Here is a 22,194-nt window from a genome sequence, read left to right as displayed (position 1 = left end):
CAAACTGTGGAATAATTAACAGAGTGTTCCTAAGAAAAACGTCTCCCCATTTGGGCTCATATGAGGCAGCAATGACATGTGAGCATGTATGATAATCTTCATACTCCTAAAACAATAAGACTAGTGTTTATAACCTCCGACCTTACAAGTTATCAGAGAGAAATCATAAGCTTCTAGGGCCAGAAGACAGTCCAGCAGTGCGCACCGAGTACTATATTAACCAGTGAATCTATGAAGACGTTTACCTGTGACCTCGTGTTTGTCTCCAGGAATCCAATGAGGCCTTTCAGAAACTGGATGTTGCCGTCAGTCACATCTGGGGAGAGAAAAAGGAGTGAGCTACATAAGGCCGGTGTCTTACACTGCCCCTAAACTCAGACCCATCATGGAAACACCTGTGAAGTGGGGCCCAGTTGATGGAAGGGACCATGCATTCCATGGTGGAGCTGGTCACACAAAGGGACATATTACAGGGATGCCATTTAGCCAGTATTCACTAAATGATTATCATGTGAAAGTGCTAAAAAATGACAAAACTTCTAATTTTCAAATGCTCACATATGGCGCGTCAAACACTGAAAAGATCAATTGAAGAAAGGCCTACATTTTTGGAAAAGAGTTTAGTCTACCATCTCTTCTGCCCGGCACAGAAGCAAGACAGATGCCAGACTAGATGAGCTGGAATACTTTATCTGGGACGTGGCACTGCTTATTGAAAAGTACAACAAATACTCTTTTGGGAGAGGAGCTAAGTCTCACTTTAATGTGTTACATGTGAACCCAGGTGTTGAGGGGTGGGAGCCACAGAGAACAAAGGAGACAGAGGCAAACAAATGGGCTTGGATAGGCAGGCAAGGTGAGAGAACAAAGATGTTCTGGAACATGGTGGAGGGACACAGAGAACATAAGAGAAACAAGCACTGGCATAACCACTAGTTCTCACCTTTGGGACCTTGTAAGTATTCAGCAATGCAGCACATTATCCTGGATGCTGTGCAGCCAGGGTTTGAAGAGCTATACAATTACTATACACTGGGTCATGCAGTGTGATTTAGGAATACATACTTGCCTCAGGAAACATTTATGGACACATTCAAAGGATTCTAAACGTACAGACAGTTAGACAAGTGCCTCGATGCAAGTCAACAGCTCTATAACATTCTGTGTGTGACTGCATCCCTAGAGTATTGAACAGCCTATAAAAAAAGCAGTTAAGTACTTTCCGATGGTGGAGACGTCATATTCCCTTCTCACCCAGGCCTCTATTCACCAGTCACCCTTCTCCCGAGTTTTCCATTCAAAACACTGCAGACACCATCCTTTTAAAAGCAAGCCCACGGCGCGCTCTCTGTTCCAGCCCCCAGGGTATAGGAGTACTGGACATAGCAACAACAACAAAATGCTCACATTTGTCAAGAAGAGGGGAAATAATAAAAAAACAGGGACGGCGCCGGCATCACCTAAACCCCCAAAATTAATTGTGTAATGTAACTGGTGCTTTTGTAAAGCGTTCCAATGCCTTCTGGTCAGTCGAGTTTGCGTTCTATAAAAAGGCCCCCAAAAATCAATTTGATATTGTGCAATGTAATTAACCCTGATGAAAAGCGCTCAAACACCTTTGGGTTGCTTGAGTTCAAATAATATAATAAAAAATACATCAATGTCCCTGGGGAGCTGCAGTGAATGTGCTTTAAATTAGAGCTCTGAGAGGAAGAGGATGACAGGAAGAGGCAGCGGGGCAGGCAGGCAGTGACATGGGAGGAGGTGGGGAGGACGAATGCTGCTCCCATTTGTTAGGTAGAGGGGAAATAATGAATAAACAGCAACTGTGTCGGCATCACTTACTATCTGCACACCTTATAACAGAAAAACCTGACCTTGTGTAATGTCATTGGCGCTTCAGTAAAGAACTTCAATACCTTTGGGTAAGTCGAGTTTGCGTCTATAAAAATGCCCCCCAAATCAATCTGACATTGAGTAATGTAACAAGCACTCATGTAAAGCATTCCAGCACTTTTGAGCCGCTCAAGTTCATATTGCATAATAAAAATGCTTCACAGTCACTGGGGAGCTGCTGTGAATGCTCTTTGAAATTAGGGCTCTGAGAGGAGCAAGATGACAGGAAGAGGTAGCGGGTGGGCATGCAGCGACTTGGGAGGAGGTGGGAGGGGCGAAAGTTGCTTCCATTTGTCAGGTAGAGGGGAAATAATGAATAAACAGGGTCAGCGTCGGCATCACTTAGCGCACCTAAAACCAAAAAAATGTATCTGACCTTGTGTAATGTAACTGGCTCTTTCGTAAAGCGCTTCAATACCTTTGGATTAGGCGAGTTTACGATTTATAAAAATCCCCCCCCAAAATTAATCTGACATTGTGTAATGTAACTAGCAGTCAAGGAAAACGCTCCAACACCTTCGGGCCGCTCGAGTTCACATTATATAAACAAGCGTCAGTGAAAATGCGACAGGAGTTGCCCAGCTTTGCCCTTAACTCTACTGCAAGGTTGGGTTGCTGAAGGTCCAGTAACCGAGGCTCGCTAAAGCAACAAGCAGCGAAGAGGGAGGGATTTGGGAAAAATCCTATAACACTTTGAAGTCAGTGGAAATTAAAGAGGCAATTTCATAAACAGAATCTGAAAAGTAATCTTGGTTTATGAACGGGACGGGGAGAATAAGTGACGGGTGCTGAAGCTGATCCACTGAAGATGGGCAAACTGTGACACAAGCAGAAATCAAAGAAAAAATAGTCCCCCAAATGAGCACATAAACACAGAAGCGTAATGTTAACAGTATTTGGGCGGTGCCCCCTGGGAGGAAACCAAACACAAAAAGGAGGAAAAAGAGGAAGGATTAACCACTAGCAACCAACCATTTATGAACGATAATTGAAGGGACAACTAAAAAGGCAATGTGTGGGCTGTAATCCCACAGAGCGAATACAGCATGTCTTGAAGTGACAGAGCATTCGTTGCCTAGGCTCGACCTAAAAACATAAGCTTGCAGTACCAAGATCCAGTCATAAACCAAAATGTGTAATTTGCACACCGACTGGTTTGAAAATGGGAATGCAATTTGAATTGCAACCAAGGTACTAGCAGAACACATCACAAATTACAATCTGCTGGTGGTGCCAAAACAACCTGTTTATTGAATATTAATTATGCAAGTCACTATTAGGGACTCCCTTTGATTTGCTGCCTACACAGGAATGGTGGACTGCTGGGACAGCAGATCACCATCCTTGTATTTACTTTCCCAAATGGAAAGCATTGTTTTTCAAAAGAGCCCACTGTCTATTTAAGGGACAGATGCTGCATTTAAGAAAAATGTTTCCTTTCTAGCAGAACAGTGGGTGTGGGTGGTGGGTGGAGGGGCTGCAGTAGTAAGCAGTGGTTCCAATGAAAGCTGTTCTATATGGAAAGCTTCCCTTTTGCAAATAAGGTATTATCCCCACTGACCTGAGGGTTACTCGTCCATGGATTGTAACTACAACTTGTGTTGCAAACCGTTTCTTCCCCTTTGAGGCCTCTTCCTAAGTGTGATTCTAATAATTTGGAAAACACTTCCTAATTGAGAGTCAAATGATTAAAAAACCATTTCATGTGCCTTCCTAACTATGATTCCTTTGATTTGTAGGAGAAGCTATAAATGGTATGGGACAGGACAAAAAGGCACAACCCTTGGTCAGTTCCCAAGCCAGAAGCAAATAACTTAGGCATAGTAGTTGACCAACAGCTTTCTCCAAGACCACAAATGAATGCTGTGGTCTCAAATGGGCTTGTTTTTTCAAGCACCCTCAAGAAACTATAGCTGTGTTTTTTCTGTTGATGCGATGAGGACTATTATGCAGCTGCCATCAGAAGGAGAATGGATTATTCAAATAGCATTCACCTTGGCCTTAATAGAAGGACTATTGCAAGACTACAACTGATTCAGAAAGCAGTGGCCAGGCTGGTATGCGAGGCCTCTCGCAAATCAGACACCTTACCTCTTCTCAAACGGCTCCACTGGTTACCAGTAAAGAAGCATATTCATTTTTAAAGCTTAGCATGGGTTGGGCCCGGATTTGATGACCAGTCAAATGCTGAGATATGCTCCAAAGAGGGAACTCCACTCTTCTACAGCTAATCTCCTTATGGTACAGATATTCGGAAAAGCCAAGAAGAGTTGGAGGTCGATGGTTCTCAGTGTTAGACCCAACCGCATGGAACTCCCACCCATTGCACATTCGATCCCTTACTGAATTAAAAACCTTCAGGACTGCTTTTATAACATGGCTCTTTAAGAAAGCATTTGAGGTGCACCCTTAAGGTTAGCCGCAACGCTCTCGTATGTCACTCTCTCTCTCTCTCAAGGTTAGCGCCATGACATCCTCAGTTGAACAAGCGCTTTATTAATATCAGATAACATAACATAACCCTGCTTTAGGTGTTGGATTGGGACAAAGTGGAGTGGAGAAAAGATGAACAAGGACTGATGGGGGCAAAGAAAACTGGAGGATCCCATATATAGTGTCATTTGGACAGAGAGGGCACGGGAAGAGACATTTAAGTGAAGGACTGGTGAAAGACAGAAAACAGGATAAGGAGAGACAAAGGCCATGAAAAAAAGAGACAGACACATGCTCAGAGGAGAAAAATAAGACAGAGGGAAAGTGGCAGTCCAGGGACAGAAATAGTAGAAAAGGCACTGACATCTGTGCCTTTGTCTCTATTTATTTATTTATTTCAATTTATATAGCGCGTTATAACCCAGGGGTCTCTAAGCACTTTGTCAGGATCAAAACATCAAGTACCGTGGAGGACAAACTGTTCATAAAAATTACAAATCACCCCATGCTTGCTGGAAAAGCACTGTTTTTAGTTTTTTTCGGAAGGACAACAAATTAGTCTCCTTCCGCAATTCCATTGGCAGCTTATTCCAGGTTGCTGGGAGTAAATAGGAAAAGGCACGACCACCCACTGTGGGTAATCTACAGCGTGGTTGAGTAAGGAGGGAAGCGTCAGCAGATCGAAGCATCCTAGCTGGACTAAAGGGGATTAGGCAAGATTTCATGTAGGTTGGTGCCTTACCGTACAGGGCTTTGTGAACATGCACATCCCTTTGAACATCACCCTTTGCTTAACCGGCAGCCAGTGCAGTTCTTGCATAAGGGGGGATGCATGGGTATTCCTTGGCTTTTTAAAAATAAGCTTAGCAGCGTCATTCATGACAACCTGCATCTTATTCAGGAGTTTTTGCGGCAGCCCTATGTATAGTGAATTGCCATAATCTAACCTAGCCAGGATCGTGGCGGAGACCGCTCGCCTCAGAGTGGAAAAGGACAACAAAGGTGAGACTTTCCTAAGTTGTCGAAGGAGGCCGACACAGGTCCCCACCACCGTCCTAACTTGTTTCTGCATAGACAGCCTACCATCCACCTGGATGCCTAAGCTCTTGACCACAGCTGCTGGTTCCGGAGGTGACCCTAGTTCTCTTGGCCAGAAATGCTCATTCCATGGGTTCCCTGCGATGGTAATTGGCAGTACCTCGGTCTTATCCGGATTGATCTTTAATGAATTTCTGGACAACCAATTGGCTGTGTACTTCAAGATGTTTTGCAGTCTTACGAGAGCACCCGGACCATCATCTAGTTGGATCACTATCTGGGTGTCATCCGCATAGTTGTACACCTGGCAGTCCATCTGGTTGAGCAGTCTAATCAGAGGTTGTAAATAGATGTTAAAAAGGAGGGGCGACAGGGCAGACCCTTGTGGCACTCCGCAGGTGATCGATGTAGTGGTGGAGAGAAGGTCACCAAGCTGTACTCTCTGTGACCTCCCTTGAAGGAAGGAGGAGAGCCAAGCATGTGCCGTGCCCAGAATGCCGAAATCCATCATCCGCAACAATAGTTGTTTATGACAGACGGTATCAAATGCCGCGGAGAGGTCTAACAGCACCAGGGCACTTGGAGTTTTCTTATCTGCCCTGTTCCTTAATTCATCCAGAATAGACAGCATAACAAGTTCCGTGCTGTGATTCGCACGGAACCCAGCTTGATTTGGCTCAAATAGGTTGTTACTTTCCAGATGTTCCGACAGGATGGTGAGTACGTGTTGCTCCACCACCTTCGCCAGGAACGGCAGCTGAGATATAGGCCTGAAATTTTTTAGGCATTTCACGTCCGCCCCTTCTTTTTTCAGCAGGGGAATCAGCCGGGCTTCCTTAAAGGAAGACGGTACTTGGCCTGTTAGTAAAGAAGCATTCAGTAAGTTTAACACTTCTTCCTCTATGCCTGGCAGTGCTAGTTTAAACACTTCTGGTGGGCACGGGTCTGCCAAGGAGCCCGATTTAACCCGACCCAGAAGAGCTGGCAGCCTTTTCTTCGTAATCAAGAGTAAGGCCGTTAATGGGCTAGTCACTGACGTTCTAACAGGTGTATCCAGCGGAGGACAGTCAATCTCAGGGGTCGCACCAATTTCAGCTACAAGGTCCGAAATCTTGTTAACAAAGAAATCTTGGAATTTTTGGCAGTCCTCTTGCACGAACTTCATGGTTTGTTCTTTATTTTTCCTGAGTTCCGTTAGGACTTTAAAGATTTCTTTCTGAGGGTTTCTAGCGGTAGTTATTCTCTCCTCAAAGAACTCCGCTTTCCTAGCTAAAATCGCCTGTTTATAGCTAGCGAGTGCCTGTGTATACTGGCTCCGGGAATTGGAATCATAATGCTTCCGCCAAGCTCTTTCTAGTTTCCGAAGCCCTTGTTTCCTCTCCCTAAGAGATTCGTTGTACCAAGGGGCCCCAGGTCCTCGGTTCACTATATTCAACCTACGTATTGGTGCCACGTAGTCCACAGTCTTCCTAAGTTTGTCCAATAATTCCTTGCAGAGGACCTCAGAATTTTCTGTCTCTACCATTTTTGCCATTCTTCTTTCTGTCATGCAAGCAGCATATGTATCCGGAGGTACGTCTTCTGCCTACGTAATTTATATGGTACTCCCAAAAGACAGTTAATAAGCTTAAAACTACTCAGACTTATGACACATCACTCATAATTTGCTTCAGATACAATGATTAGATTACGCTTCATGTATGGATATGCCACTGGGTTACGAAGCCAAGGTTTTCCAGCCCTCCCACCTTTATGACATCGACCTCCATTCATCTTGGCTCAAATGTTGTATACATAGATAGCCTCACTATAGCTAAATTGTTATTTTTTTGTTGTAGTTGGTGATCCCCAATTTGATGCTAGACCCTAGAGCAAATGAGTGCTCACAAAGTCCATGGACTAGGCCAGTCATACTAGTCCCGAGCAAGGGTCGACAGAACGGGGCTTCTTCAAGAACAATGAGGGTCTCTATACAGGGATGACGACAGATGCCTATTGCATTTTATTAGTAGACTATTTGCTTTGGTGTTAATAGATGCCACATTCAAGAGGTGTATCAGGTTTCCATGACATCTCGAAAGAACACCAGAGTCATCGGTGAAAGGCCTGCCGAAAGTTTAACTAAGCATTACACCAAGTAAGTTGGAGGAACGGTCCTTCCAGGTCTCAGTATCACCTTTCCACTACCAGGAATGTGCCCTGCGCCAGGGGGTACCACAGGGCTCTATTTTGAGCCCACTACTGTTCAATCTTCATATGTGGCCCCGGCAGAAGTGGCAAAAGGAAGGGGGCTGTCTTTGGTGTTGTACGCCGACGCCGCCCAGTTAGTAATTGCGTTTTCAAGAACTTGTTGTGCCAACTTGGAGAAGTTCAAGGAGGATCTGTTGGCTATCTCAGATTGGATAACGGCAAACTGTTTACAGTTAAATGCCAGTAAATCTGAGATTTTGCTGTTTGGCAGGGATCGGGAGCTATGGTCCGAGCAGTGGTGGCCGGACAGTCTGAAACCTGCCCCGTTACCTAAGGAGGCTGTGAAGAACCAGGGCATGTGGTTTGACAATGGACTGACGTTTGAGAAACAGACAAAAGCTGTTGCCGCTGTCTGTTTCGAGCTCTTGCGCGGATTGAGACCCTTGCTTGTTTTTTCCCTGCCAGAGTTCGTCAGACATTGTTCAGGCACTCAGTCTCTCCTGGCTCGACTTTGGTAACTCTTTATATTTGGGCGCTAATAAAGCCAGTAGTACACGTATGCAGAGGGTTCAGAATGCAGCTGCGCGCCTCCTGGTGGTCTTACCGAGATCTTGTTCGGTGGCGCATGTGCTCCCCAGGCTTCATTGGTTACCCTTCGAAAAGCGCATTCAGTTTAAGGTGCTGTGCATCTCACACAAGATTTTGATGCACGGGCCCGTCGAGGACTATCTGGCCTGCTGACGCCTTATGTACCCGGGCGTGCATTGAGATTCGCCGACCTTGCGCTCGTTTGTACGCCTCGAGTCTGGAGAGCGAGGGCAGGGGGCCGTTCCTTCCGCTTTTTAGCAGCAAAACTTTGGAACTCGCTCCCGGCTCATATTAGAGCTATTCCTAACCTGTTTGCGTTTCGTAAATCCATAAAAACTTGGTTGTTTCCACTTTCTAATGTTTCATTTTTCAGGTTGTTTTCTTATGCTTGTGCTCTCTTGGGTCTGGTTGCGCTGGGACGCCTCGTTGCTGAGGCAGCCATGAGCATTACAAATCCGATAATAAAAATAAATAATAATAATAAAATAATAATAAAAGTGAGTGCCAGTGTGAAAGTAAAATTTTAAATTAGAAAATAGTGCCTAATGTAGAGTTGGTATAGTTAGCATAAATAGGCAGCATTAACAAGAGTGATTGTCACATTACAGTAGAGTGCATGTTTATTTGTGCTTGAACCGCGCTCGTTCATGAGTTTTATTCGTTTTGAGAAAATCATCAACGTTAAGCTGCAAACATGAAATCTGTCCTTGTGTGCAAATGTAAATTATTTCTAACTTACTCTAGAAGGTAGGTACTTATGTTGCAAGATTGCAAGGCTATGAACCAACCCTGTGTTATAAATGTGCAGAACCAGTTCTTAGTTTTTTCATGTTTTGCACTAATAGAATTTACTATTTCTTCTGAGCAACAAATAATTTCATTTACACCCAAGGAAAATAATGTGCAAGTATGTTTGTTTTGTATTTAATATAGGATTGGTTTGCTCCTCAAGTAAAAATGTTAGTGCTGCACATTTATGTAAAATCATGCTACGAATTTTGTGTGTTCTTTGTCCAGAATATTATATAAGACGTGCTATTTGGGAAACAGCCAACAACGATCTTTTTCTTCCTAATCTTGCAGACTTTTTTGCTTGTTGCTTCGAGTGGGCTATGTGCTTGTGGTTCTTTCTGTATTAATGGCTATTTACCATTATTAATTTGATTGACTGCTAGATGTGCTTACTAGTTTTATTTCCTCAAGGCACTTGCATGATTGCATTTATTATGACTTTGGTTTTGTGGCTAATTCCCTTGATTAACTAACTTTTCCCTTCTGTAGTGATACTATTTTTTCAGTAAATTAGAAAATACTGAGAACTGGACAAACCTTATTGTGCAGGTTTCCTTAATGGCCTTAACAGAAAGTTAAAGTTTAGGATTCTCTCTTTCCTCTCCATCAACTCTCCTCAATTAATTATGGTTGCGGCATCAAAGTCAGACTGGTAAAACATGTGTAGTGTCCTTGAGCCACCAGGTAGAGAGTGGGTAGATTTGAAAGTCAAAGTCCAGGCTGTCCTGGGCTGGTAGGCCCTCATTACCCAGCCCCCATTACGAGCTTTTCTAAGTCTCACTGGCCTTAAAGGAAGTTTCTGGCAAAGTATGGGACCATGTTAACTACCTTAATCTCTCAAAAACAGCAAATGACATGATGGGTGTTGAGAGGACTTTCATGCCCAGATGTACGTGTGGTGCAAGGCACCAGTCCTAAAAGCTTCTGACTAAAGTCAGCTGCCATAATGGGAACAAGCTGGAGCTCAAACAAATGAAAAAGAAAAGAAGCATCCTCCAGTCTTATAAGTCACAACATTAGCTAAAAGAACACAGAAAAAGAGAGTGCCTTTGACATTTTATGAACAAAAAATGTAGGTCTTGCTTGTCTGGGATTTATTTCTAGATGGTTAACAGACCCCCTTTTTTGACCAAGGATGAGGGTGAAAACCCTGAATTTGCGTAGTGTTGCTTTTCTCTGCAAGGGTTAGACTTTCACTTGGTACATCAGACAAGGAAAACAAAGAAATGCTGACATCCTTTCTAGGGTTTCACATTCAGATTACCCTGTGTCTCCTACACATGTGTAAACTGGGAATGTCTGATAAGGTAGGAATGCACAGTAGGGTCAGAAATCCTAGCGGAGGCACCCTGTAGGATTTCTATGTTCTGTGACAGCATTCAACAACATAGCTTAAGCACTATTCCTAAGGAGATGCACTCAAGAATTACCTCGCCCAACCATTCCCTCATACCAGGCTAAAGGATGGGGAGCTGCAGTTGGTGTCTGACTGACAGAAGAAGGAATGAGTCTTTTTTTACCTGCTCCTCTGGTGGGGTGGCTACATATCCGCCTCCTCGGAGTAAAATGTGACCAGTTGACAGACCCTCAAAACTGCCCTGCTTTACTTCCAAATAGAGTGTGTGGTATGTTAGGTGTATGCTAGTTTATATAAGACTATATGCAGGGAAAAAAATGTTCACAGGAGAGACAGAATAAAATGTGCACATTTTGGTGGCTTTTCTGCAGACACAAGAAGATGCATGCCTTTTGTTCCAGGGTCTCAGTCCTAAAAGTGTAGTTATTGCATGTGTTGGGGAAGAATCAACATCCCTTCCCTCCTATATAAGTTCCCTCCGCTGTACTAAAACCCACTCTCCCACCTTCCTGTTTTTAGAGCAGCTTCTGTCCAAGGTAAGGATGGCCAAATAATCACCTTAACCAGTATGGACTAGCTCTCTTTTACCTGCTTATAGAAAGTCCCACCAAGAAAAGCAGAGAGAAAGAAGAAGTGATTTAAAAAGACTGAAAAAGAGTTTAACATTTAAAGGAAGCTTTATTTAGTTTGGGCTTTCTGCCAATGTCATCAAATCAAGATACATATTGGCTCTTGCAATAGTACTTAATATTCATTTGCACTTCTAGAAGAAGACAATGCCTGCGGCACTGACATATCAAGAACAGGGCACTACCTGATGCTGCCTTTGAAGGGCTGAGAACAAGCTTGAAACAATGGATCGATTCCTAATACTGTATCTTAAATAAGAGAAAAAACTCACCTGTCCAGTGAAAAGACAGGAATGGGCTTTAGGGGCGAGTCTGAACCAGGAGGACAAAAAGCACGGGCCGCAGACTTCGGGCTGAGCGGGAGATGCCGCAAGGGACTGTTTCGAGGAAAACACAGCCACTTTGGATCAAACCCACCTTGCACCCAGGGTTACCATAACTTTACAGCAGAAGATAGATATAGCATATTCAATCTTGATTCACTGCATTTCACAGTTTGTCGTCTCTGGCTACCTAAAACCTCACACTTCCATTAGGCTTCATGTTATAACACATCAAAAACTTAGTGTGTAAACAATATAAAGTTGGTAAATCTTATCTTTAAATATCCTACCTGAAAGTACAGCCCTACACATATTAGAAGCTATAAGTCTGACTGGACATTCTGTACATTTTGTGTTTTTTACTGTGTTATGTTTTCCATGAGATTCTACGCCACCAATACACCATAGTATGAGCCTTAATGTCCCACCTTTGCTAACACTAGAGAACCAGGTGCCTAAAGCCAGTATCTTATTCAATTCTTTTCATCATCTTTAGTTCGGCAAATTGCCATAAAAGAACAGAATAAATACATACAAGTATAAAATATTAATTTTAAAAACGATTAAATTTAAAAGCAATTACAAATTAAAAACAGGCAGTTAACCTCTAGCCACTTAATTCATAAAGTGCAATAGCAATCAGCAGCATAGGCATGCAGATGATCTCATTGTAGCCCAAGTAAGGACAACCACACTACCGCAAGTTCTTAAGAGCCTAAAGCCCTTGGTGGCATCTTAACAAATACATGTATTAGTAAGCTGCCTTCCTTTTCAATACGGGTTCCAGATTTAAAATGCAGATCTTATCCATAAGTGCATGAATGTGGTCATAAATGCCGCTTACGTTTGCACCACATTATGAACAAATATCTAGAAACAGAGAAGACAATAGGTTGATAGGTGTTGTATTTCAGGATCCTCAATGCCTCTTGACAGTGCAAACATCCCAAATTCCACAATTGAATTCCTCTTCTGCACCACATGCTGGGCAATTCGGTGACGAATCACCACCCCTGTTGTTGGTAAATGAGTGTAAAGGAAGTGACCCATGTCTGAATTGTGTAGCTAAAGCGGGCTGAATTTCATCTAGAAAGACCTAAAGACTGTAGCTATCTTTTACCCAAATAAAAGTTGCTGTCTGGGTGCCTAATAATGAGCACCTCAGCTCACAGCAGGACCGCTCCAAAGGTTCAGTTTGCCAATGCTGTTCAGCGTATCCTTAATGTAGTTGAGTCTCGATAATCTGCCTGCCCCTGGTAGCCCAGTATCTCCTCCAGCGCTAGTCTGTAGGAGATCAACTCAGAAGTTACCCAGATTCTACTCCAGAAAGTGAGGAGTCTAAATCAATTTTCCTCAGAGATAGGTCTAATTCTTGTATCTAATTGAAGTGGGACAAGTGGGGTCCTAGGGGGGAGGCTGACTAGTGGCCTAATAAAGTTATTTTCTATTTTACCAATATATTTCACAGATTTGTCACTAATATTTCAGCCCCATATACGATGGCACCCAATGCTTGTACATTATAGATCTCAACAGTGGGGTTTATGGGCTTATAGAACGAGTTCCTGTGCACTCTGGCAATTTCCCCAATATTTTCGCTAGTTTAAGCCTTGATTAAGCAATGTGAATCGACCAATCATATGTATGTTAAGAGTTAGCCCTAAAAATTCAAAGGTAGATACCCTCTCAAGGGGAATACCATTCAGATAGGAATTAGAGCGTGCGGAATGTAGTGGATTAAAGACCATGAATTTGGTCTTGGTGACATTAATTGGTAGCTCTCTTGACTTACAAAAAACATTAAAACTATCAAGTACTCTTTGAATCCTAATGGAGACTTTGAGAGAAGAAGGGTATCATCGACAAACATCAATGCCGGTACTTTATTTGAAGCGATCTTGGGAGCGTCATGATTATTGACCCTGTTTAGTAAATCCACCAGGCCATTGATGTATATGCAAAATAATGTCTGGGTCAACACGCAGCCCTGCCTAACTCCCCTACTGACTGCAAATGGTTCAGAGAGCTCCCTGTGTTTACTTATTATATATTTATTAATTTATATAATTAGAGAACACCAGTGCTGGTGGCCATGGGCACCAGTGTTATAGAACAATGCCCACCACTGATAATACCCAGTAACCATAAGTGCCATAGGACTCCAAGAAAAGGTTGCACAACAATGTTAGAATCTATACTGTAAGTTTATGTCTCCGGTCGAGTGTGCCTAGATGGCCTATAGACACCTTGATTTTGATAGCTGATGTAGGATATTAGTGTGCAACATACGGTGCATCTCATGTAGAGTGCTTACATGCCCTGGGGGCGGTGTGCTATATGGGAATTTTAAGACTTGGGGGCATATGTAGTTAATTTCCATTTTGCGATTCCCAAATAGCGATTTTTAAGGAATCGCTATTTGAGAATAGCAAAATGGAATGTAGGTAAAAAAAAAAAATCGCAATTTTTTTGCGAATCTCTAACATTCCTTATTTGCGATTAGCAAATTGCGAATCACAATTAAGGAATGAGTGTCCCATTCATCCTATGGGCCAAAAGGCCCATAGGAATGAATGGGGATACATTCTCAGATTGCGATTTTCTGTGTGAAAATCGGAATTTGAGAATCGCAATTCCAAGGGTGCCAGGGTGTCCAAAGGACACCTGTTGCACCCCTGGAATGTGCCTGTAAGTACATGTGGCGCACAGACATGCCCTAAGGGCATGTCTGTGCTCCACATGGCACTGAATTTTTTTAAAAAAAAGGCATTTTTGAAGGAAATCGCAAAATACCATCTACTTGAAGTAGGTGGTATTTTGCGATTCCTTATGCAAAAATCACAATTTTTAAAGCACCCCTACATAGCATTTAAGGAATCACAAAATTGTGATTCCTTAAATGCTATAAGCAAAATAAGGAATCCCAATTTTTGCGATTCCTCACTATGCTAAGTGGCACCTACATATCAAAACGCCGTTTGCGTTTCGCAAACGCTGAAATTCGCCAAATTTCGGCGTTTGCGAATCGCAAACGGCTACCTACATATGCCCCCAAATCACGAACATGTCATGCTATTCTTGATACATTTGTTGTGTACTATGCACTGAGGCAAAGAAGCAGTCAAAGCAGGTTCGAACAGGCCACATCCCTATATTAGTATCTACCTGAAAATCTAAAGTAGCTTTTAAAACGGTAACATTCTTTAGTCTATTGATTATATCACAGGAGCCCATTCTGTACATTTCCTCAGTGACATGCTGGTATCGGACATAAATGGATCTTCTTACTTTTGAGGCCCATCACTTTGAAGTGAAGCACTTTTTCTGACACTTTGACAGAAGACCCTTCCTCTATCCGTAAATTGCGAAGAACAGTAAGGCTCAAGTATGATGTTTTGTAATTAAGGATGTAGGGTGCTTCCATACATTTGTAACTTCAAGACTGCCTAAACGATAAAGGCACAGTGAGGGCGTACCTATTTACTCCATATCCTAACACTAGAAAACCACCTTGTCATCTGCCAGCACCCCTTACCACTCAAAGCACTCTTTGGTGGTACACATCAGGTAAGTAGTGCTTTACAAATTCTTTAATAATTATATAAATTAAGCTAAAAATAAAGTAATTGTTAGAAATTGGGTTATTAGTTGTGAGGGTTGGGAGCCCCACTCAAATAATAAAGACAGTCCTGTCAGGGTGAACCACAAAAAGTCACTAAATTGATGGAGGTTAACACATTGGCAGCTACGCACAAAAATGAGTCAGGCTTAACCCAGAGACAATGTGTAAAGTATTTATGCAGCACACAAACAGTAATAAAGTGACAATACAACACAAGTAAAATCCCAAACCAATTAAAAAAACAAGCATTTGCAATGCAACGGTCTCGGCTTTAGTTAAGCTTAAGCAATTCTGTTTGTAATTAGGTAGCTTTTAGCTTTGCTTTTATTAGTTTTTTTTAAACGTTTATGTACATACCATGCATATGTATGTATATGTATGGATGCATTAATATTGGTATTTTTATGGATATGCAGATGTCTATAGATGTTTATATCTGTATGTATATATATATATATATATATATATATATATTTATACACATGCATAAATATGTATGTATATATATATATATATATATATATATATATATATATATATATATATATATATATATATATATATATATATATATATATATATATATATATATATATATATATAAAAGCCAAATCCTGGAAAGGAGAGCACAGTCCTATTGCTCGAACTGCATACTGCCACACACCAGGAACGGACCACCACGAAAGGTTGGAATTTTAATAGTGCAGTTTATTTAGCCATTCCACAACAACATGACGCGTTTCAGCAAGGTTTCCCCTGCCTTGAGTATATATAGTTAGGATTTTTTCTCTATGGAACTTTTGAAAATTCTATGTCTAATAACTTTGGCGTTTGTGGACGGAATTGGCTGAAACTTTCAGGAAAATGGCACATTTTGTTTCTGAGCAGCCCCTGAAAATTTGGGGGTGGGTCGTCAAGGGGGGGCCGAGAAAAAAGGGGGGTCCCAAAACGCGTTTTTCCCATTCATTTTTCCATAGGGCGGTTGGCCTCACTTTTAGCTTGAACGGCTGAATGGATTTGCACGAAACTTGGCAAAATTGTAGGGACTGTTAGCCCGATGTGCCTTTGCTAGGTCTCAATATATGTGCTTCAGTGGATTTTGAGAAATTAACGTTTAAAATAAGATATATATCTGTAACAGCGCTCCGGGCAGCGCTCCGGTTCGCGTACTTTTCGCGTAACGGAACTTTGCGATGCGAAGCTGATTGGCTCTCCGGTGTCTGTCAACATTCTAAACAGTCCGGAGCGGCCGCCATCTTGTCTCTCGGTAGGATCAAGAGACAAGAGGAGGCCAAAACAAACGGGGAAATGAAGGAAAGGGGGCAAGGTAGACCCCTTCTGACCCCCTAGGATTGATGAGGGGGATATTATAGAGCCACGCGGGGCCCAAAAAAAAAAAAAAAATTTCGATTTTTTCGCCGTAGATACGCGTCTTGGTACGCGAACCGGGCAGCTAACCGGGAAGCTAACCGGCAGTGTAACGGGAGTCTGAGGAGTAGCTGATTGGCTGTCAACATTGTAAACAGTCCGGAGCGGCCGCCATCTTGTCTCTCGGTAGGATCGAGAGACAAGAGGAGGCCAAAACAAAGGGGGAAATGAAGGAAAGAGGAAAGAGGGCAAGGTAGACCCCTTCTGACCCCTAGGATTGATGAGGGGGATATTATAAAGCCACGCGGGGCCAAAAAAAAAAAAAAAAAATCCGATTTTTTCGCCGTAGAGACGCGTCTTGGTACGCGAACCGGGCAGCTAACCGGGAAGCTAACCGGCAGTGTAACGGGAGTCTGAGGAGAAGCTGATTGGCTGTTATCATTGTAAACAGTCTGGAGCGGCCGCCATCTTGTCTCTCTGTGGGATCGAGAGACAAGAGGTGGAAAAAAAAAGGTGTAAATGAATGAAAGGGGTAAGGCAGACCCCTCCTGAACCCCTAGGATTGATGAGGGGGCTATTAAAGTTCCCTGTGGGGCAAAAGAAAAAAAATTGTGATTTTTTGCGGTAAAGGTGCTTCCTAGTACGTTAACCGGGCAGCTAACCGGCAGCGTAACGGGAGTCCGACATATTGTGTTTTTTGAACGTTTGTGATATGTGCACGTGTGGATTTTGTCTAATTAAGTAAGGCGTGTTCTGGCGCGCTTACGTTTTGGGTTTGGTTTGCGCTGCAGAGACGATACGTCACGGTTATGCGATGCATCATGAGGCGTCTCACGGGCTACGTGATACGTCACTTAATGAAGAATATATTAGATATTAGCTTTTAAAAAACCAATGAAATTCACAGAAAAAAACATAGGTTATAGACCATATATAGTTAGGAATTTGCATTTACAAAACCTTGAAAATTCAATGAAAAAACCATAGGTTATAGACCATATATAGTTAGGGATTAGCATTTAAAAAACCTTATTTTATTTGCACAAAACCATTGAAATTCCATATATAGTTAGTTGCACTAACTATATATCGCGGACCTGCAATCCACTGCTAATGATGTCACATATTACATCATTCATGACATGGTCAGTGACATCACTGATGACATCACTGATGACATCTCAAATGACATCACTGATGACATCACTGATGACATCTCAAATGACATCACTGATGACATCACTGACATCTCATTTGACATTACTGATTACATCACTGATGATATCATTTATGTGATAATACATCTTCAGACTCTAATATAACCTTAGATACACTCAGTGTAAACAGGCACTCACAGACTGTCACACATCCATGGAGTTACTCACACACCTAGTCAGTCATGCAAAGAATCAAACACATATCCATTTCCTCAACTATACAGTTATACACACCTTACTTATTCAAACATATACTAACACATATTTACTCTCTTATACAATCCTTGATACAAGTTCACAATGATTCATACAGCCACTCTCACATTCACTGGCTCTTATGTTCAGTTATTTATATATGTCAACTCTCACATGGAGTGTGTTTTACATATGTACTTACTTTGACATGTAGCACTGAGATATCCATTCACTCACCAATATACTCATGCACACAGTCAACCGCCCATACAGCTGTTTCCACATGCACTTTTGAACCCATACATCTAGTGAATCAACTGTTCACACATCTATGCAAAGAGTCACACACCTCCCAGCCACCTATACACATACACTCAGTCTCCCATACAAATACTTGGGCAACCAATCGATAACCCATGTAGTTACTCATATAGCTACTGATCAAAACATGCAGCAGTTTACAGAACAACAGACATAATGATGCACAAATTAAGACAGTTTAGTCACTAACCCATGCACTCAGTGAGACACATTTAATCACTCTCTCATACAGTCAGTCATGCACCTACTAAATCCTTCATCCAGACACTTATACATCCACTCATTCTTCAATATCTAAGACATATTTTAACTTTACAGAAACATACAGTCACTGGGTGTTGTCATCAGTGATGTCATCAGTGATGTCATCAGTGATGTCATCAGTGATGTCACTGACCATGTCATGAATGATGTAATATGTGACATCATTAGCAGTGGATTGCGGGTCCGCGATATATAGTTAGTGCAAGTAACTATATATGGAATTTCAATGGTTTTGTGCAAATAAAATAAGGTTTTTTAAATGCTAATCCCTAACTATATATGGTCTATAACCTATGGTTTTTTCATTGAATATATATATATATATATATATATATATATATATATATATATATATATATGCATGTTGTGTACATGAAAGTTTTATAAACAGTAATAAAAGTAAATCTAAAAAGCCACCTGATTACACACAGAATTGCTTTAAGTGAAATAACTGATTCCTGATACATCACTGCGCTAGCGCTTGGGTGAAAACTGTAATTTGCTGCAAGTGCTTTTTAAACCTCGTTGCATTTTAAAACTGTTCGCTATTTGTAGCATATTGTGCGTTGACTCCCCGGTCCACCGCAGCAATTCATGCTGTTTGTTGTGGAGGGAGAACAGAGCGCCTTCACTTCCTGGTGGTGCCATTGCGGGCGGCCATCTTAGTAGGGTGACGCTCTAGTCTTCCCTTAAACCCAATCTACTTAATCCCCTGTCTTTTTCGCGCTGCGGGAGCGCCATAGACGTGCCGAAGAGGTGCCTAAAAGAAGCCAGTCTGCGCCAGTCCGCGTCCAACCGCTCCCAGATTCCACGATTCCCGGAACTATGGTGGGCAATCTGATCACCTATGATTCCCTATCTTTACATGCCTTAAGATTAGCTACTTACCTAAACTGTCTGCATTCGGTACGCCCTGTAGGTAGCAAGCTCCGTTGTAATTATTGCGACTGGAAAGTATCCTTTAAAACCACAGAGAATTACGCCACTCATCGCAACTGGAAGCTGCTTCTTCTTAATTGCAGATCAATGCCCAAACACTATATAGAACTGGCCATGTTAATAGAAGATCTTAAACCTGATGTCCTCTTCTTAACAGAGACCTGGCTCCAGCTGGAAGCCGATCCTACTACAGTTTGGGCTACTCCACAAGGCTATACAATGAAGAGATCTGACCGCAACACGGGTAGAGGAGGAGGGCTAGCCATCATTTACAAAGAACAATATAAGTGTCGCACCACCCCCTCTACCACGTCAGCTTACGAGAGCTTAATGTTCACCTTAGAACTGTCCCCTACTAATTACCTTGTCAGGCCTTTTGGTCTATCGACTGCCTGGAACGATCGGCCAGTTTGTTTCGAATATGACTGAACTAGCTGCCAATCTAGTGATTACCTCCGCTAATTTCACTGTGCTGGGCGACCTAAATCTTCATTTAGATGACCAGCTCAACTCAGAAGCTAACAGTCTTCGACTGAATTTTCAAGCAATTGGCCTGGCACAAAAAGGATTCCTCCCTACTCACACCAAAGGTCATCTTTTGGATCACATTTGCAGTACCCTTAACAATCTAAATACTGAATCGCCTGTACCATTGCCCTGGACTGATCATTATTTAATACCATTTTTATGGACTACCACAAATTCCTCCCCTATACAAGGCCCAAAAAAACACTGGATAATTAAACAACAAGGAGTGGTGATGGACAGAGTTTCTGAATTAAGCAGAATACTCTCACCCAGTCAAGATGCCAGAAACCGGTCCCCGGTAGCTTGTCTCCTTTCTGGTGAAGAATTGGCTTGGTAGTTTAGTCTGCCCTGTTCCCATGATGCACTGGGCCAGGGACAGACTGATTTGCATATAGCCAGGTTCTGAGCTGGGATGGTGCAGTGAGATAAATAACGGTGATGGATCAAACCCTGATCTTTGGACTGGGTAAGAGTGGTCTGCTTAATTCAGACACTCTGTTCATCACCACCCTCTTTTCTGAATCGTTTTTGGCCACTATAGGTGTGGCAGAGTATACTCAGACATGAGTCCCTTTCTCACTGCACCATCAGGATTCAAGCAAGCCGGGCCGAAAAAGGCTGAAATGCCAGAAACCGGTCCCCGGTTGCTTGTCTCCTTTCTGGTGAAGAATTGGCTTGGTAGTTTAGTCTGCCCTGTTCCCATGATGCACTGGGCCAGGGACAGACTGATTTGCATATAGCCAGGTTCTGAGCTGGGATGGTGCAGTGAGATAAATAACGGTGATGGATCAAACCCTGATCTTTGGACTGGGTTAGAGTGGTCTGCTTAATTCAGACACTCTGTTCATCACCACCCCCTTTTCTGAATCGTTTTTGGCCACTATAGGTGTGGCAGGGTATACTCAGACATGAGTCCCTTTCTCACTGCACAGTCAGGATTCAAGCAAGCCGGGCCGAAGAAGGCTGAAATGCCAGAAACCGGTCCCCGGTAACTTGTCTCCTTTCTGGTGAAGAATTGGCTTGGTAGTTTAGTCTGCCCTGTTCCCATGATGCACTGGGCCAGGGACAGACTGATTTGCATATAGCCAGGTTCTGAGCTGGGATGGTGCAGTGAGATAAATAACGGTGATGGATCAAACCCTGATCTTTGGACTGGGTAAGAGTGGTCTGCTTAATTCAGACACTCTGTTCATCACCACCCCCTTTTCTGAATCGTTTTTGGCCACTATAGGTGTGGCAGGGTATACTCAGACATGAGTCCCTTTCTCACTGCACCATCAGGATTCAAGCAAGCCGGGCCGAAGAAGGCTGAAATGCCAGAAACCGGTCCCCGGTAGCTTGTCTCCTTTCTGGTGAAGAATTGGCTTGGTAGTTTAGTCTGCCCTGTTCCCATGATGCACTGGGCCAGGGACAGACTGATTTGCATATAGCCAGGTTCTGAGCTGGGATGGTGCAGTGAGATAAATGACAGTGATGGATCAAACCCTGATCTTTGGACTGGGTAAGAGTGGTCTGCTTAATTCAGACACTCTGTTCATCACCACCCCCTTTTCTGAATCAAAAAAACACTGGGGCAGGAAGTGGGCTACACTTACCCTCTCCAAATGGGAATCAGCGCTCGCTGAATCTAAACCTTCAGAGGTTACAAATCCTGATTTAGCCAACACTATTTTTAACAACTGGATTACTAATTCCCTTAATTTAGTACTCCCGAGGGAACCATTGCACTCTATAAAGAGGCAAAAAGTAGCCCCCTGGTACACCCCTACACTAAGAGAAATGAAATTATCCTGTCGCAAACTTGAAAGAGCATGGAGACAAGATCGCTCTCAGATCAGGAAATCAGACTATAGAGCCGCAATTAGGCTATACAAAAAGTAAATGAAATCTGCCCAAGCTCAGTTTTATGATATAAAGATTAATCTGGCAGCAAATGCTCCCAGAGAAATCTTTAAAATAGCCAAATATTTGATCTCCCCCGCTCCCGAGCGAATGTCATCAGATGGGGCATTAGCTCGATGTAATAACTTAGCAACATTCTTCTTCCAGAAGATTCAGACCATCTACTCTTCCTTTTCCACTGATGGAATCGAACTGGAGGTTGCTACTACAGCCTGCCCCAACACCCCAGCTCCCTGTACACTGGAAAGCTTTACCTTCTTGGACTCTACTTCCTTAAATGAAATAATCTCTAAATTCACATCAGGATCCCCTAGTGACCCAGCACCCCCCCAGTTCCTCACTCTGGCCATGGATGTCATCCGTCCAGCTCTTCTCGACGTTCTTAACACCTCAATTGCGCCGAGCATAGTTCCAACTGGGTGGAAATGTGCAATGGTCAGGGCTCAACACGTCCCCAACACGGGACTGAGACAGCTTTGCTAGCAGTAACCGAAGAAACACGAACTGTGTTAGACCAGGGAGGGAAAGCAGCCATCATATTATTAGACCTCAGCGCCGCGTTCGACACGGTTAACCATGCTACCCTATTACA

General features: G+C 42.8%; 1 protein-coding gene across 3 annotated transcripts in view; it reads right to left on the bottom strand.

Annotated features, from left to right (window-relative positions):
* LOC147717478 (uncharacterized) overlaps positions 1–22,194 on the bottom strand; it is a 136,935-nt gene that overhangs the window by 30,715 nt on the left and 84,026 nt on the right. For all 3 annotated transcript variants that reach the window (XM_086924291.1, XM_086924293.1, XM_086924292.1), the window contains exon 7: positions 246–316. In XM_086924291.1, the coding sequence (XP_086780417.1) occupies positions 246–316 (71 nt within the window). The remainder of the gene's footprint in view (positions 1–245; positions 317–22,194) is intronic.

Source organism: Lissotriton vulgaris, chromosome 5 (genome assembly GCF_964263255.1).
Source record: "Lissotriton vulgaris chromosome 5, aLisVul1.2, whole genome shotgun sequence".
Taxonomy (NCBI): Eukaryota; Metazoa; Chordata; class Amphibia; order Caudata; family Salamandridae; genus Lissotriton; species Lissotriton vulgaris.
Note: the sequence above shows the minus strand (reverse complement) of the source record. Positions and strands in the feature narration are given on the sequence as shown.